Here is a 16,455-nt window from a genome sequence, read left to right on the forward strand (position 1 = left end):
AGAACGACAGGACCACAAGTCAGTAACCGGAGCATTATAAAGCTCACATTTTCTAGTTTTAAAATGTAAGTTGTTGATCTGGTATAATTTGAGCACGTTGGTGCCCATCTGTGGAGGCTGAACGGTTACCCTGCTAGTCATGTTAATTCCAGAGTTTCCTAAACTAACTCCAGCTCCTAAAGGGAAAAGTTTGAGGAAATGAACATTTCTATTTTCAGTGAATATTTATTGACATATGTAAATGTTTGTATAATCAACTCTCGATAATATCTGGGTGCTACATGAGCAAATGTGGGGCTTGTCGGAAGTGTCTTTTTATCCTCATACTACTTTTACTCACTTTTCCCTTTGAAGTTGGTCAGTCTGTTTTGGCTGATACAATTTTGTGGGTTTTTTTGGCTCTCAGTTCTCTGATGAGAGAAAGGCAAACCCGGTTAGGGGCTGGTAGGAACGGTGAGGATTGGCCAAATTGCTTTTCCTTTAGTCCATATGATTGAGAGTTGATTGTAAGGTGTGCATCTTAACCGATTTCTTTATTTTCCAAAATATCTTTTCTGTAAACTTCCTTGACCATGATGCACATCCTTTTTGAGATCACTCTTCCTCAACTTCTTTTTTCCACCTAACTGCTCTCCTTATTTTCTCTTTCTCTCTTCCTTTATTCTTATGTAGGCCTGACCAAAGATGGCAGTAATGAAAATATTGATTCTCTTGAGGAAGTCCTTAATATTTTAGCAGAGGAAAGTTCAGATTGGTTTTATGGTTTCCTCTCATTTCTCTATGATATAATGACTCCTTTTGAAATGCTAGAAGAAGAAGAAGAAGAAAGCGAGACCACAGATGGTGTTGATGGTACGTCACAGAATGAAGGGGTTCAGGGAAAGACTTGCGTCATCTTGGATTTACATAACCAGTAACTTTGATGCAGGGACTGAAGTCACTGGCTTGTGAACCCCTGAAGCAATCTCCTTTTTCTTTCTTTCCTTTGCTCACCCAGGGCTTAACATGCAGTGGGGCAGCTGTGATCGGACAATACAAGGCAACTATGTGATCTTTTCCCCAGTACAGCGCCTAGCTAGTCCCTTGCTTGGCTTTCCCACTTGAGGAAAGCGGTACCCCTCATTCTCCTACTGGTCCACAAAGTGCATTGAGAATGATGTTCTTGGTAGTATAATTGGTTTCTGTATCGTTTTGTTTTAACTCATGTACTTGCTGAACTAAATTCAGAAACTTAATAGCGAATTGTTTTGTGATTAACCCTTGCTGCTTGTCCTTCTAACACGCTATTCATTAAGATGATTATAGTGGAATTAATTATAAAAATATTTCTAGCATGATTCATAAATTCAGTGCTTCTCTTTTGGTCTTTAACATGACTGATGTGTAAAATGATGGTTCTTTAAAAGGCTGATTTTTTTTTAAATTGTAATTTGTTTAGGTTGATTTGTCACAGGTTAATACAAATTTCAGTGTAAAATTCTGTATTAATGGTGCTTTTAAAATAATTTGAAAATAACCTCATGTTTTTGCCTTAGGGTAGTTCAATTACTGTATTCAGATAGTAGTGTGTCTGAATCTTTCTGTCTGTGAAAGCAAAATTTATTTTTAATTTCATTTCCAAATAGACATCCAGAGAAAGTAATTTGTATTTTTTTTAAAGAAGGCATATTACACAGGAAGGAAAATGTGAATATGTTATCTTAAATAATGTTGTGCATATTAAAATTATTCATCCTAAATAACGGTCTTTTTCCATTTTTTCCTGTATTACCTTATTAATTGGCCATCAACTTTGGCTTAGGTATAATATGATTTTTATATTTGTAAATTAAATTTATTAAAGTGGTAATTCTTTTTAGGAGAATCCATTTTTGCCATTAGAAAACCTTAAAAACACCTTTGAATCAATTCATTTAAAATGAGTTTGCTTCAGTGATAGCAAAAACAATTGTATTAGACATATGTAATATGCATTTCTTAAAATGAGATTTCATTCATTTCCCACCTCAAACAAAGCTCTTATAGCTTAAGAGCGATAAGATCCAAGACCTTTGATTTCTTTTACCCTTTTTGGGAGTGGTGTTTCATGTTTTTACATCTCTTTGAGCCTCTGTGAAACTTAGCTTTGGTTCTTTATAGAGCTTAAAATTGGAAAATATTTGCATTTTTTAACATTTTATTTAACTGTGATAATTTCTACTTTTCAAATATTTATTCTTATTTTTTCCCATTTAATCAAGTTGCTTTCAGAAAGTAGATTATTCACCCATTTTTTCAGAAGGGAATATGACAAATGTAGTTTCTTTTTTAGAGCTCGCTCTTGCAGGCTATCAAAATGAGAGCCTGAAAGTCAAAGTCTCGAATCAGAACCCTGGAAGCACATCAACTTCCCCCTTGACTCAGCATTTACATGTGTCCGGAAGACTGTCCAATTTGCTAATCTTATTTTTAAAAAGCATTATTCAGTAGCTACTTTTGGAAATAGATACATGTGTTGTACATTGGACAGTGATCTCCTAACGCTTAAATAACTGTTATAACCCTAGTTTGTCTTTTCCTGATTATTCAGGGACTGTGTTTCATTCTGTTAATGTTTCTGACAGTCAAAAGCTTCTGATTTTGGAATGTTAATATTTTGGAACAAATGAGTATGATTTAAAAATGTTCTTTCTGAAAGCTTATGCAGTCTTTGCCTGTATTTATCATGTCTTCCACTTTGAATTTGAGTACTGTGACATATCAGAGTTCATTAGTTTTAAATTCAAAAGCAGTCTTAGGCCTCACTCAGAGAAATTCTCTTAGACAAATGTCTGAGATTTTTTTTTAAGGCAGTGTTGTTTCTTCATGCTTCATTGTTACTAACTCTGGAAGATGTTTGATCAGTTTATGAGAAGTAAATAATTAAATTTGTGTGTTAAAAATGTTTGGAATCATTAATTTCTCATCAGGCTCTGCTTTTTTTGTCATGCTACTAATGCACATTTTATGTACAGAAATTAATTATGCTGTATTCTTGTAAGTGAAAAATAAGGATGTGAGATTATAATTTGCCATTTCTTTGGTATCCCTTCCGATCAGCCCTTTTGAAAAGCCTCTGATGAAGGTAAAATCCAGGTAGCTGGTGAACCCCTGACTTCTGTGACTGCCTTCAACTTGTGCTTAAGGCTTGCTTTGGTGAGAAAATAAAGTTATTTGCAAAACTGGTATAGAGTACTTTGAAGCTGAACAAAGTTGCTTTGCTTACATTTTATTTATTATGTATGTTACAATTCTTAATCTTCTAAGGCTTTATTGTGTAATTTTCTGTTCGATCATAGAAATATTTTCCTAGCTTGTGTCTTTTAAGCTTAGGAACTTAGTTAAAAAGGCAAAAATGTAAAATGTATGTTTGAATGTTTATTTATGGTGAATTTTACATTGTACTATATTTACTCTGCATTTGCAGTTTGGAACAACCAAAGGCACTTTGAGGAATGTGCTCTGAGTTCAGATGGCCTTGTCTCCTCCGAGCTGCCCTTCCTCAGATGAAACTGCTGTTTGTCCAATTGAAAAGGCGCCGGGTTCTCTGGAATTTGGTACCAAAACAAGGAAGTGGCACTCAGGGGACTTCTTTTCTGCACTTTAGTTTCTTTCAGCTCTTATTTCCCCTGGGATGTGAGGGGTGAGGTGTAAGTCAGTTGGAGAGGTGTCTTCTGGGTGCTAATCTTATTAAATCCCTGAGGCCCAGCTGCCGGCTCACTGCGTCATGCAGGTGCCTCGGACATAATGTGCTGGACGATATCCTGCTTTTTCACCTTGTACTTGATTCTTTATTCTAGAAATTACCTCCCTGTCTTATAGAGCTGTATCCAGACGTGTAAGAAAAACTGTTTTCTCTGCTTGAATTCTGGTTTGTTTTCATTTACAGTTAGCTAGACGGGGCGAAATGTTTCCTCGTTTGGCCTGATGTTTATAACTTTGGAGTATTAGTAAAGGCAGATAGAAGCATAGACAGTTATGAATTTGAACACCTGGCAGTTATACCTTTGGGGGCTTGATACTCAGCAACCCTTTCGAAATCAGATTCTGGTCTATAAAACAAGTAAAACGTTTTCTGCGTTTTGAGCTGTGGAAATTTCTTTGATCACCATGCATATTTGGAGCACTTTTATAAAATCCAGTGATGCAGACTTTATTATCACAAGTCGATTGATGGAACACTATGCTGAATTCTCTGCCTGTTATTTGTTGTGATAACTCTGTAATACACAGGAGTAGATATTAACTAAATTGTGAACTGTCTGAAGTTGGGAGTCAGGTTAGGCTGCATTTGAATCCCTCTTCAAAGCTGAGCCCAACATAGGGTATTTATTAAATATTTGCTGGGGTTAGTCCTGGTGAGTGAGAACGTCAGGAGTTACCCATTGCATAATAAAATGCTGATTTTTTTTTTAAAACAGCTTAAATAAGTGAAAACAATTATTGGATGTACTTTGTTTTCCAAGAGAAATGACACTTTGAAGTTCAGACAATAAACTGACCTATGCTAGCTGAGGTCTTCAGGTGACCTTTCTGCTATCTCATTTGTATTCTTGTCTGGATTTTATCTTTATTCAAGCTCTCAGTCTCTGGATGTAATCCCTTCTTAAACTTTTAGTCTTTCAGTCCTCTGATGGTCTGGTCTTCCCTCATCCCCGAGGGTTGGAAGGTTTGTAGCTTCCTTTTTTCAAAAACGTCTGTGATAATACTGTTACGCCATCTATTTAAAAATAAAAAGGAAAATGGTGTAGTGTCTTGACTTGCGTTTTGCCAAGACTAGACTTACGTTCTAGAGCAAGTCTGCCTAGCTCACAGAATCTTCTCTTAGGCGTTCAGGGCCTCATCTGTAGCCAATGTTGAAATAAATTATGATGCTTCGTGCGGGCAGGAGGAAGCTTTGAAACTGAGGCTCAGAGTGACTCACGGGTCTCACCAGAGACAGTGGGAGTGATTCGGATGACCTAAGTGTGACATGACACTCAGCCGACCAGTTCTGTGACCAACTCCCTGAAAGCCTGCAGCAGCTATAGTACTTGGGTTTCTGTAACGGAGCCAGTCTTCTAAAATTGCGGTGAAACCGCAGGTCCAACCCTGATTCAGCGTTTTAATTACACACAGAACATTTCACTTTGAAAGTGTGTGTGGGATAGTGGCCCTGAGGCAGGTGCCAAAATAATGTTCATGACCTTTAGGCAACTCCCTCAGGCTCTAAGGGAGGTATATAAGACCTGCTTCTTTCAAATTTCTGTGTAAGGATTACCAAATAGTCAACCGAGCTATTAACAGTAATCACCTTAAAACCATCAGAATAAACATACAGGGCAAAAAAGAAGTAAACAACATGGTGATTACTTTTTTTTTTTTTTTTTTTTTTTTGCCATTCTCTTTGACGGTAGCCACATCCTAATGGCTTGGGTTCCATGATCATTTCTGTACTCTGCACAGCGTTTCTTTACTCTGAGAAGTGTTTTGAATCGTTGTTTCCTCTCTCATGGGTCATTTTTCTAGCAGCTGACCTTTGCCCTGGGTCTGCACCTCCTGCTTCTGGCCGCCTCCTTTCTCTCTCGCTGACTCAGTTTCTCTACCCTTAGACATGCCTTTGTTTCCTAGCCCTCAAAACATACGAATGCAGATCAAATTCTTCAAACTCTTATTCCTTTTCTGCCCACTGAGAATCTTGGGAAACCCCATAGATGATCAGTTTTCTTCTAAGGAGGGAAGAGAGGCCGTGATGGGCAACCCTGGGGTTTTGCTCACCCTTCTTTCTACCTGTTTTCTCATTGTAACGTGACCCCTTCTTATACTCCTTGTAAAACTGTATATGGGACATTTACTAACTAACAGAATTCAGTAGTGTCCTCATCCTAACCCTTTGTTCATTCCTTCCTTTCTACAACTGCTACTTTGACTTTTAGAATCCTGCATTTTCTATTCATTCATTCATTCATTCCTTCCCTGCATTTTCTTGACTCTCCCCTCTTTTTTTGTTACTGACGGGCTCCTGTATTACCTTCTGTTTTCCAAGTGCTGTGCTTTCTTTCATGTTTATACTCTTTCCTTCAGAGACTGAATATGATGATTGTTGTTTAAATTATTAGTTCAGGCTTTGTCGTGTCAAAAATATTGAAAAATGATTGAATATATTCTTTAAGTTCAGAAAAGACAGCTTAGGTTGATACTTTGGAATTTTATATAGCACAGTGGCACACTGTTAATTTGTATAACATTAGGGATTTATACCCAAACTGGAAAAGTTGTAAATCAAGTACTTATTATCTTTTCATGTTTCTAATCAACTAATGTGATGTTGATCTAATATGTTGGCTTATTTATGTTAACTCTAGCCTTTTCATCAGTATAGCTCTTTTGACTATATCATAATAGTGGAGGGGTAGGGGGTTGGTCTGATTCCCACCATTCTGCTTTCTAAGGGAAAATCCAGGCCTCTCCAGTCAAGAACATGCAGGAATCAGGAGGGGACATTAGCATCATTATAAGTGTATTTTAATGCTTTATGCTAATTTCTTTTGCACACCGGATAATACCCATGTATTTAAAGGTTGTCATTACAAGAATAAGTTTGACATTTTACCTAAATAAACTTTCTTGGGGAGTGGTCCAAGATAGCATTCGGTATTACAAGGTGGTATGCTGTTTTTGCTAGAGGTTAAGAAAGAATTGGGCTTTGTCTGTGAAAAATAGTTGTTAGACACACACACTGGTTTTGGTTATGTATGCATATCAAGTAACTGGATAGATACAGATAGCCACATGGAACAGTTAATTCACGTTTCTGTTTTTAATGTAGTCATTGGTAAGATATACTAATACTTTTTTTCCAGAATGACAATGATGATATCTCAACCAAAATAAATTGCCATTCTCAAATGAAGTGTCTCTTGTGATGGAAACAAATTGCCATGAACAGAGAGAGGGGAAGAGATTTCGGAGTGGATGGTGATTCAAACAACAGAATAGGAGTAAAAAAATCTCATACTAGAAGTGGGAGTGTGATTATGGTTTTGAGAAACATACAGAGGGGGTTCCACAGTTTCCAGCAGGAATATGTGTGAAAGGGCTTAGGGGCTTTCTTGGGACACTTCAGACCTTAGTTGTAGGGTGACAGGTTGTACATGGTGCTGCCTCCACAGGGCATGAGCAGAAATCACCCCACCTCCTACCCTGGTGTCCCCAGGAAATGGACTGGCAGCCTGCCTCCTACCCTGGTGTCCCCAGGAAATGGACTGGCAACCTGCCTCCTACCCTGGTGTCCCCAGGAAATGGACTGGCAACCTGCCTCCTACCCTGGTGTCCCCAGGAAATGGACTGGCAACCTGCCTCCTACCCTGGTGTCCCCAGAAATGGACTGGCAACCTGCCTCCTACCCTGGTGTCCCCAGGAAATGGACTGGCAACCTGCCTCCTACCCTGGTGTCCCCAGGAAATGGACTGGCAACCTGCCTCCTACCCTGGTGTCCCCAGGAAATGGATTGGCAGCCTGGAACGCCACTTTGGAAAGTTTGCTGATATGTGAGTGTGTAAAATAACATTTATGTGACCAGGAGATAGAATTGGGAACATCAGTTGGTTGGGATGCTAGGTACAGGCTGGTTGGAAAAAGTGTACGGCGAGATATATGGTACCTGACATTTGTTAGAAGGTTAAAAATAAACACGTTATCGGAACTTTCATTTGCCTAGAGAAGAAACAGAAAGCCTTTGCAGAGTTTTTAGATAAAGAGTAAAAAAGTTAGTATATACCTCCATAATAGTATAATTCTTATTTATGTAATTTTTTATAAAGAAAGTTTGAAACTATGGGAGAAAAGCCATGATTATTCAGACAGTAAAGAGTAAAATTCTATCAAAATATGCTATCCTTTTTTTGAGTGGCAGTGATGATTGAGTAGGGAGATAAGGTCCCCAGATCCTTTCACCCCTGGTGCTTGTAATTGATCAACTGTGTCCAAGCAGAAGTCCACTGACATCAGGTACCACTGAGAGGGAAATGCCTGTGGTAATTAGACATCTCTAAAGCTAACAATTCTTTAAGACCTAAGGCAGGTTGTGAAGTTGATTAAATCAATGATTTTTTTAAAATGCATTTTTCGGTTATAGGTAGTGAAAGTAAGGTTCTAAAATGACGTATGAATGATAGATATTTGTATGTTGCAGGAGTGTATTTTTTTAATGGTGAATTTAAGTAAATTTGTTTAATAGTTGCATCAATTTAAACTATTTTATAGATACTTATTTTTTATTACCTTAATATTTTCTGTTTGTAACATATTTTCATCTTGTAAACACCAACAGAAGGACCTGGTGGGGTAGCCAAGAGAAAAACCAAGGCTAAAGGTATTTTCCATTTTTCAAATTAGCCTTGAGTGAATCAAGTTTAATGCTTGAAAATGCATGACAGTTTATAGATAATGTTTTGTAGATGCAGCTACTAATGCTAAACATTATTGCTTTTTGGTTTTGGGTGCACCTTTGGTTGTAAGTAGTTTTATCAAGGTTTCATTAAAGAGTTTTCTGCCTCGGGCCTATAATTTTAAGTAATTTCCTTTTTCAGATTATCAAAACCTCGGAACAGTCTTTAAACTACACATTAAATTTACAGTATACACATTCTATCTACCTTGTAAAACCTTTCTTTAGTCTAAATTTTTTAGTTACTGTCGGAAATAAAGATGAGTTCATCAATGATTGATTTCCTTTTTCCAAAAGCTCTGATGATGCTGTCTTAGAGCACAATAAAAGCTAGTGGGACCAAACTTGTAGTTTTCAGTAAAATGAAAACTTAAGATTTCATTATGCCGGTATAGAATTTGCTGTGTTTGATATTTTGATTCATTAAAAATTATTACACCCGTCAACCATTCTGTGTAGGCTAACAGCTTATCATTGCAGCCTTATTTTATATTCCTTTGGTTTTTCTTGTTCACTTGTAAAGATTTCTGTCCTTCAGGGAGAGGGGCATGGGGAAAGTGCATGCTTTTCTTTATAAACTTGTAATCCTCTTTTGCGTTCAAGTGCTTGGCACGTTGTATGTAGTTTGATTTTGGTGAAACATTAACAGGTGAGACTTTTACTATGTGATTTACAGGGTTTTGTGATTTGTATTTTAACTTTAAGATTAGGAAATTTTAATGTTTTAACTCTGATATCCCGCCTGAATAATTCCCGGGAAGAAAAACAGAATTTTTACCATTTTATTCTTATGTAAGTTATTATGAAATAAATGGCCAATAAAGTATAATTTGACTCCTTGATCTAGAGAGGCAAATTCAACATTAAAGATTTAATATTTTAAAAACTGTGTGCAGAGTAAGACGTGCCAGCATTGCACCAGCATTCTGCTCTTGCAGTGTGGCTTATCTATGTTACTCTGAACGGCGTTGAAGAAGAATGAGAACTTGGAGGATGGTTGATGATTTATGAATTCTATTCTGTATGTTTTCAAGGTTTTAATAAAATTGTCAGGAAGAATTGAATAACATTTTGTACTCTGTGAGTTTTACATGATTCTGATGGGCAGAAACATCTTCCACGTTTTATTATATTAAAGAAATCTTTCTCTTTTTTGTTTCTGCTTAAATGCTACATTATACAGTAAACACCTTGCTTCTTCTTATGATTTCTTAATGAGGAATCAAGAAGGTGAAATTCAAAGCTTTTGCTAGCAGCACTGTTCAACTTTATTTAAAGCAGGTTGAAAGCAGCACCTCACGTGAGATTTGGAATCACCTGTATAGTCCGTTTAATTGTTCTCTCTTCTGTGAGCATGGACAGCATAGATGTTGGCTTGGAGTGGCTCTGCGTAAAATAACGGGAAATATACTTAAAGGAATACTGATTTCATAGTGTTGAATAGAAGCAGAAAAGAAGTTCTCCTTGTCGTCTTAGACACTGTAGATAACAAACTTAAAATTTTGTACTCATATGGAAATTGTATTTTTCTAAACTAAGAAAATTAAATGGTATTTAACTTTTCATTTGTGCGTTATATTTGTTTCCAAGGAGTGCAAGCACAGATATTTTCAGGACATACTTTTTTTGTTAGCGCTAAAGACTTTTAAATTATCTTTGTACAAATACTTGCAAGCTATGGAAAATTTGTTCCTACGTTGTCAGTGTTCCTTTAATTATGTTGTCATAGCTGTGATATGTGAGTTGTTAACACTCTGTGTAAAGTGCTGCCTTTATGGCTGGACTCATTTTATTAATATTGCATGTTAACCTTGTTTTGAGGCAAATCATACTATATTGCCAGCTGGAAAAATGATGCCAAGTTTCTAGCATTTCTTTTATAGCTGATACTTTATAGAGGTTTGCATCTGTTTTTAGGCAATTTAAAACTAGTGGATGAAAGGCACTTTTTGAATGATCATTTCATGTGTGTGGGGAGATAGAAAAAAAGGCAATACTTTTGCACTAAGTTGCTATGAATTAAGAGATGACTTCAATAAACATTTTTCCCTTTAATTGGAAAACCGGAAAGTTAAAGAACTCACTAAAGAAGAGCCCAAGAAGGAAAAAGAGAAGCTTGAGTCAAGGAAGGAAAGTAAGCATGAAGAGAGAAAAAGGGGCAAGAAAGAAAAAGAGGATTACCGGAAGGAGAAGAAAATTGCGGATTCATATGTTTCCAGGAAAGAGTCTCCTAGGGTTAAAAAGGACAAAGAAAAGGAGAAAGCGGGACTAGGTAAAGGTACTAAAACCAAGGAAAATAGGAAAAAATCAACAAATATCAAGGATATTTCTGGTAAAGCGGCACCCAAAGACAAAGATGATAGAAAGGAAGGGAGAAGTTCTGCCAAACAGGCACACTTAGCAAAGGGAAGCAACCAGAAGAGAAAGAACTAAAGCTGCAGCAGCGGCATCCCAGGAAATGGTCATATTCTTCATCGTGATTTGCTGCTGAAGGGCATAGAAAACTTGGTATTGCTCTGGTTGGGGAAGATGTGTCATTTAGCCATTGACTATATTTATTGGTGCTCAGCCAAGTAAATTCTTTGAAATTGAGGTACCTGTCTCATGCTTCGAAATTTAAAAGATGAAGCTTTAAAAAAATATGTAATAAAAATATGATGTAATAACGTCTATTTTTATTAACTTATTGATCGTGCATCAGGTAAATGTATATGTATAATATGAATTGTAATGATTTATTAATACAGAATATTTTCACTGGAGTTCAGCAAGAATATTAAAATTTTAAATAGTATTTATATGCAGAGTGATTTGTAAGTTTCAGGAAGGATAAATACTCATGTAGGTAGAAGGTTATCTTCTTCTCTGTTAGCTGTTGTTTTTCTTCCCTCCTTTGCCTTCCTGCTTTCCTGCTTCCCATTCTTCTTCAGCTACCCTTTTCCTTCTCCACTTCCTTTCTCCATCCCCTTTTCCTTCCCCCAGCTCTTCCCAGGGCATCTCCTCACGAAGTTGCCTGCGTGTCTCCCTCTCCAGGCCCAGCCAGCACCATCCCCCTCCCCCCGCCCCCCTCTCAGGGGGCTGCTCCTTCCCCAGGCTCTTCCCCATTCAACTCCTTTTCATCTCTCCTCCTCGGTCTTTTACATTTCCTTTACCTCCTTTTTCACCCCCCTGTGCTGCCTCACTCGTCACCCCTCACCCTGCCTCTCCCTTTCCAACCATCCCTCTCCCACCTTCTCCTGTTGCCCAATAAATACTTAGTGTTCACTGTGTTCTGAGAATTCTAGAAACAGTCCTGGATTAAAGAATTTTATGTAGAAAAACAATTTTAGAATGCTTATTTGTGACATCTTTACAGACTCAAACTAGTTACAGAAAGGCTTTAATTATTTCAAATTAGGATATACTTTCATTTTATATCACACAATTTTTCAGTTATATTGGTGGAATGGCATATATTTTTCATATTTGATTGATCATACTTGTTTACCATTTCTAAGGAGTTGCAAATTTGAGATCAAAATTGAGTTCGGAAAACATTTAATAAAATGAAATTTCTATAAGAAATGCATTTCTACAAATGGTTTGTGCTGTTCTACATGAAGTCTTAATTCTGTAACCGTGACTGCTGGTGAAATTCAGCTACTGAATTTGAGAAGAATAACCTGATTTGTTGTAACTGAATCATAAGTGCTGCCACAAAATTTTTATTTTATTTTTGAAATAATTCTTCACCTTTTTCTTTGAAGAGCCTTTAAAAACAGAGATTTTGGCCCAATTAAAGATATTTCAAATCAGAAGTGAGTAAGCGTTAAGTGCAAAATTTTCTAAAAGTATTGTGTTTTTTGTTTTTTTAATATGCTGGCACCTTTTACTGCTTAAAATCAAACACCTGTACATTTAGTTACAAAAATTCCAACAGACATAATAAAATTATCCAGCAAGGGGGCAGGCCTAGAGAATATCTAGTCTAATATCTCTAATCCAATCCTATCATTCTGTTGTTTAAAAACTGAGTCCCAAAGAAATTGTTAACTTGGGGCTTCATATGTTGATCAGTCCGGATTTTATTATTTTTATAGTTTGATTATAGGAGCACAGTAAACCTCAGTGAATTTTATGGCTCATTTGGTGGCAAATACAGGGGCAACTGGCTTGAGGTGAATAGATCCCAAGTACAGACCTGTAATCAGCTGTTTCTTCCTAGCTCTCTTCTCAAATCTTGACTCTGCTGATTTCTACTTGACTTTATTCTATATGGAGGTGCTACCACTTGAGGAGGAGGGTGGCCCTCTGGGGGCCCCAGACACATTTTTCTAGTTTAGCCGTCCTTGTACAAAGATGCAGTTTTCTGGGCTGGCCCTGGGAGGAAAGTCCTGGGAGATTCTGGCTGTCCTGGTTAGGCCTGGAAGCATCTGTGACCATTCCTGTAGTCGGGGACAGGCTAGCTCCTGTGCACAAAGCTTTGGGTGTGGGTTGAGGGGTTCCCTCTCAAACCACATGAAATGCTTCCTGCAGGAAAGGGTTTCTGGGAGAAGAAGAGGGAGACTCTGAGAACTGGACAGAATGAGAAGCAAAACTATATCCACCAACCATATAAAATTACAATCTTTAAAAAATATATCCTGATGTTAGGTCTTGCTAAGATAAATAGATTGAGTTTTTAAATTTATGTTTCAAATTTTAAGTGTTAATTTCTGTACAGATAACTTTTTTTTTTTCTCCCTTGTAGAGAAGGGCAGCAAATTATAATGACCTTTACTGAGGGCATTCTAATAATTTTTACCTTGGTTTTTGAAGGACAGTCAATGGCTGTAGGGCATAAAGTACATAAATGCTAAATTCTAAGAAATTAGTGAAAAAAATTTAGACTAACCCTAATCAGCGTAAGCATATAAACATTATCTGTTGCTATTTAATAAAAGCACCTGGAAATATTTTAGTTCTATCATTGAGTTTCCCTTTGAATAGCAACTCAAGAATTGAAACTCCTGTCCTAAAATATTAAAAATATTTCAAGAGCTCTTGAGAACTGGGAATCGGCTTACTTTCTTTTTTTTCTTTCCTTCCATTTTCTTCAGTAACTAGAGGTTTCAACTGAATTTTATTGAAGTTGAGGCGACACTTTACTCAGATGCATTGGCCCTTACTGTTCACCTAAAAAACTTAGTGGAAATATGCTTTTGGTCATGATTAATGGGTTAAAATTATACTTGCTTTCTCAGTTTTACTTACTTTTTTATTCGGTATGTAGTTATTTCTATATTCTGCTGCTTCATATTGTTATGTAAGGATAATTAAAACCAGAAAGGTCACCTTTTTGAAATGTCAATGAAAAACAGGGACAAAAATTATATAACTTGAAGTAGTTGGGAGTCAGAAAAAGTCCTGAAAAGTGAAAATTAAATACTGAGTATAAATGTATTTTGTTATATCACTAACATTACTTAAGCTACACTAAGAGATGATGCATAGAATTCTAAAAAATGACATTCTTGGCATAATTTTCCTTTGTATGATAACATTTCCCATGTGAGTAGCAGTCATCGTAAAGACGGTCAGTTTTACAAAAATATTTGAGAGCTTATCAGTTTTTCCAGGAATCTGTTATCCTATAGTGTTCAGAATACTTTCTTTGGAAGAACTTTATAATCATTGATATTTTTCCTTCAGTTGTGGTGTGTAATTTCTGTGTTTCATTGGTTAATGGCTTTGTGTGTGAATTTCAATTATTTCTAACATCGCTTGTAATCAACTATTTGCAATCTTATTTTTTTCAAGATTTTCAGTTTTACTTTATGGATGATTTGCATTGTGTATAGGTGGTCCCACAGCATTTCAAAATGAGGGAGAGACTGGTAAAGAAATTGACATAAATCTGTTAGCATGAAAGTTTGAATTAATCCTGGGGAATTAATTCTGCCAGAGATTGGCTCATAGAGAGTATTTTGTAGTGTTATGGCCTGTGTAGCCATCCAACTTTGTAACTTCAGAGGTTCTCATAATGATTACTTGGGTAATAAGGACCCCCTGTATATACTTCCATTAGAAAACAAAGAAAGATAGCAAACAAGTATGATTTTAAATGTTAATGGTTTGGGAATTCCCTGGCGGTCCAGTGGTTAGGACTCTGTGCTTCACTGCAGGGGCCACGGGTTCCATCCCTGGATGGGGAAGTGAGGTCCCACATGCCGCACGGCCAAAGAAAACAAAATTTTTTTAGTGATTTAAGTTAACTGTAGATGTCATTTTCCATGAAATGGGTCTGCTGATTTAGTCTGTGTCTCCAGACTTTTATTCCTTTCTCCTGTGTCTTTCACTGTTCCTTCTGTTAATGCCCATTGGTAACAATTCTCCAAATCGGTTACTCAGTTCACTATAAAATGCATCTTGGAAATGCTGGTTTTTCTCTCCTTTCCCTCAAGGTGGTTGTGCATGCGTGGCTGGTATGTTGTTAGCACTGGTGCTTCCCTTTCTTTTGTCAGAATAATGGTAATAATTCTACCAAGTTGTTTCAGTCAGTTGTTAAAAGTTTGGAAGCACTGTGGCTATGATTCCCACTCCTTTTATCAACAGATAGTGAGACAAATAGTTAAGTTCTTTATTCTTTGTAACTAATGTATCATTGTAAAATGGGTGTACTGGGTCCTACTTTGTTTTACTGAGATCATTGAGCGGGCAAATAAAAGTAATTCTAAATGTTACATATGTATAAAACTGCAAGAATGCTTAGTTATTTAAAGGATACTGCTACAACGTGGAAACACAAGATGTGAAATGTAAAGGCTAGAAAAAAGTTATGAAGAAATAAAGTGTAGTCTTAAGTATACGGTATAATTGAGAAATTTCATACCCAGTCTAAGTGTGAAAAACTATTTATAAGTTTGCTTTGTATCCAGAACACATTTTTCCATAGAAGCGATTTTATGGTCTTTAGAGGTTTTCTATCCAGTCCACAAAAACCTATTCAATTCCTAATTTCCAGTTCTGCAAGTCTCAGTGTAAGTATGTTTCTATGGAAAAAGCATTCATCATTCTTCCTCAGGATATTAGGAATACATTTAGCTTTACTTCTAAGTATTTTCCAGAATTCTTCTGGTTACATGTGTGAATCCATTCCAATTAGCTTACGTGGACCAAAAACATTGATTGGTTCACGTGACCGTAAAGCCCAGGGGTAGCTGTGGTTTTTGTCCTTCGGTTATGCTAGCTCTGGGTGCTCAGACAGTGGTCTGGACCTCTCTCTCCATCTTTGGACTCTCTCAGGAGGTGGCCTTCCTTCTCAGGCAGCCTGGAGTCCCCAGTGCGCCTATTTATTCCTAATTCTTACAGAATGGGGGATGGGGTAACCAAGCTGTGACTGCAAGACCAAGGGCATGTGAGTGCCACCCTTAAAACTGGGATGATGGAGAACCGGTCCCTCAACGAAATGAGTGCGCTTTTACCAGGAGAAGGGGGGCTAGGTGCAGGGCAGGCCACACAGTGAATATTTATACCCTGTATTTCATCCGCACCAAAGGCAGGCACTTTCTGGAATTGTTTTCCCCTTCTCTCCTCCTCACCCCATGCCTCCTGCTGCCGCCCAGATATGAAGGGTTGAATGGGATGAGCCTGAATGGGTATCTCAGAGCCCTGGGAATAGAGAGAACTCATCCCAACCCTTGGTCAACAATAACTTTAGGCAGTTAAAGGAATGTAAGAGAATATTGCCATTTGATAAACACTGCCATTTAGTTATCAGGTGAATTAGTTTATTTTGTTAAGCTCTTTACATTTTCCCCTGGCTCTGTCTAAAGAGAAAGTGTTTGTTCTTAGGAAACTGAAGGGTGAGTATTACATAGCAGACTCAGAAGGCTTATTCTCATGCACATCTTGTTTGGGGTACTTGGAAAAAATCCTCAGTAACAATCTTTAGTGTCAGGCCCTACCTTCTCCATTTGCCTGAGGATAAAACCACATGAACTAGATGTTTATTACTGGTTTTGGATGTCATTTTTACGTAGAAATCAATT

At 37.2% G+C, this 16,455-nt stretch overlaps 1 protein-coding gene across 8 annotated transcripts in view; it reads left to right on the forward strand.

Annotated features, from left to right (window-relative positions):
• Nucleotides 1-16,455, forward strand: part of ASPH (aspartate beta-hydroxylase) — a 223,564-nt gene that overhangs the window by 43,707 nt on the left and 163,402 nt on the right. For 4 of the 8 annotated variants that reach the window (XM_059902195.1, XM_059902196.1, XM_059902201.1 and 1 more), the window contains exon 4: nucleotides 8,330-8,371. The exons of 2 other annotated variants lie outside the window; for them this stretch is intronic. In XM_059902195.1, the coding sequence (XP_059758178.1) occupies nucleotides 8,330-8,371 (42 nt within the window). Of the gene's footprint in view, nucleotides 1-672; nucleotides 918-8,329; nucleotides 8,372-10,517; nucleotides 15,148-16,455 lie in introns of those variants that run through there. 2 more of the 8 variants (XM_059902202.1, XM_059902203.1) reach the window with 2 other exon arrangements.

Source organism: Balaenoptera ricei, chromosome 17 (genome assembly GCF_028023285.1).
Source record: "Balaenoptera ricei isolate mBalRic1 chromosome 17, mBalRic1.hap2, whole genome shotgun sequence".
NCBI lineage: Eukaryota > Metazoa > Chordata > Mammalia > Artiodactyla > Balaenopteridae > Balaenoptera > Balaenoptera ricei.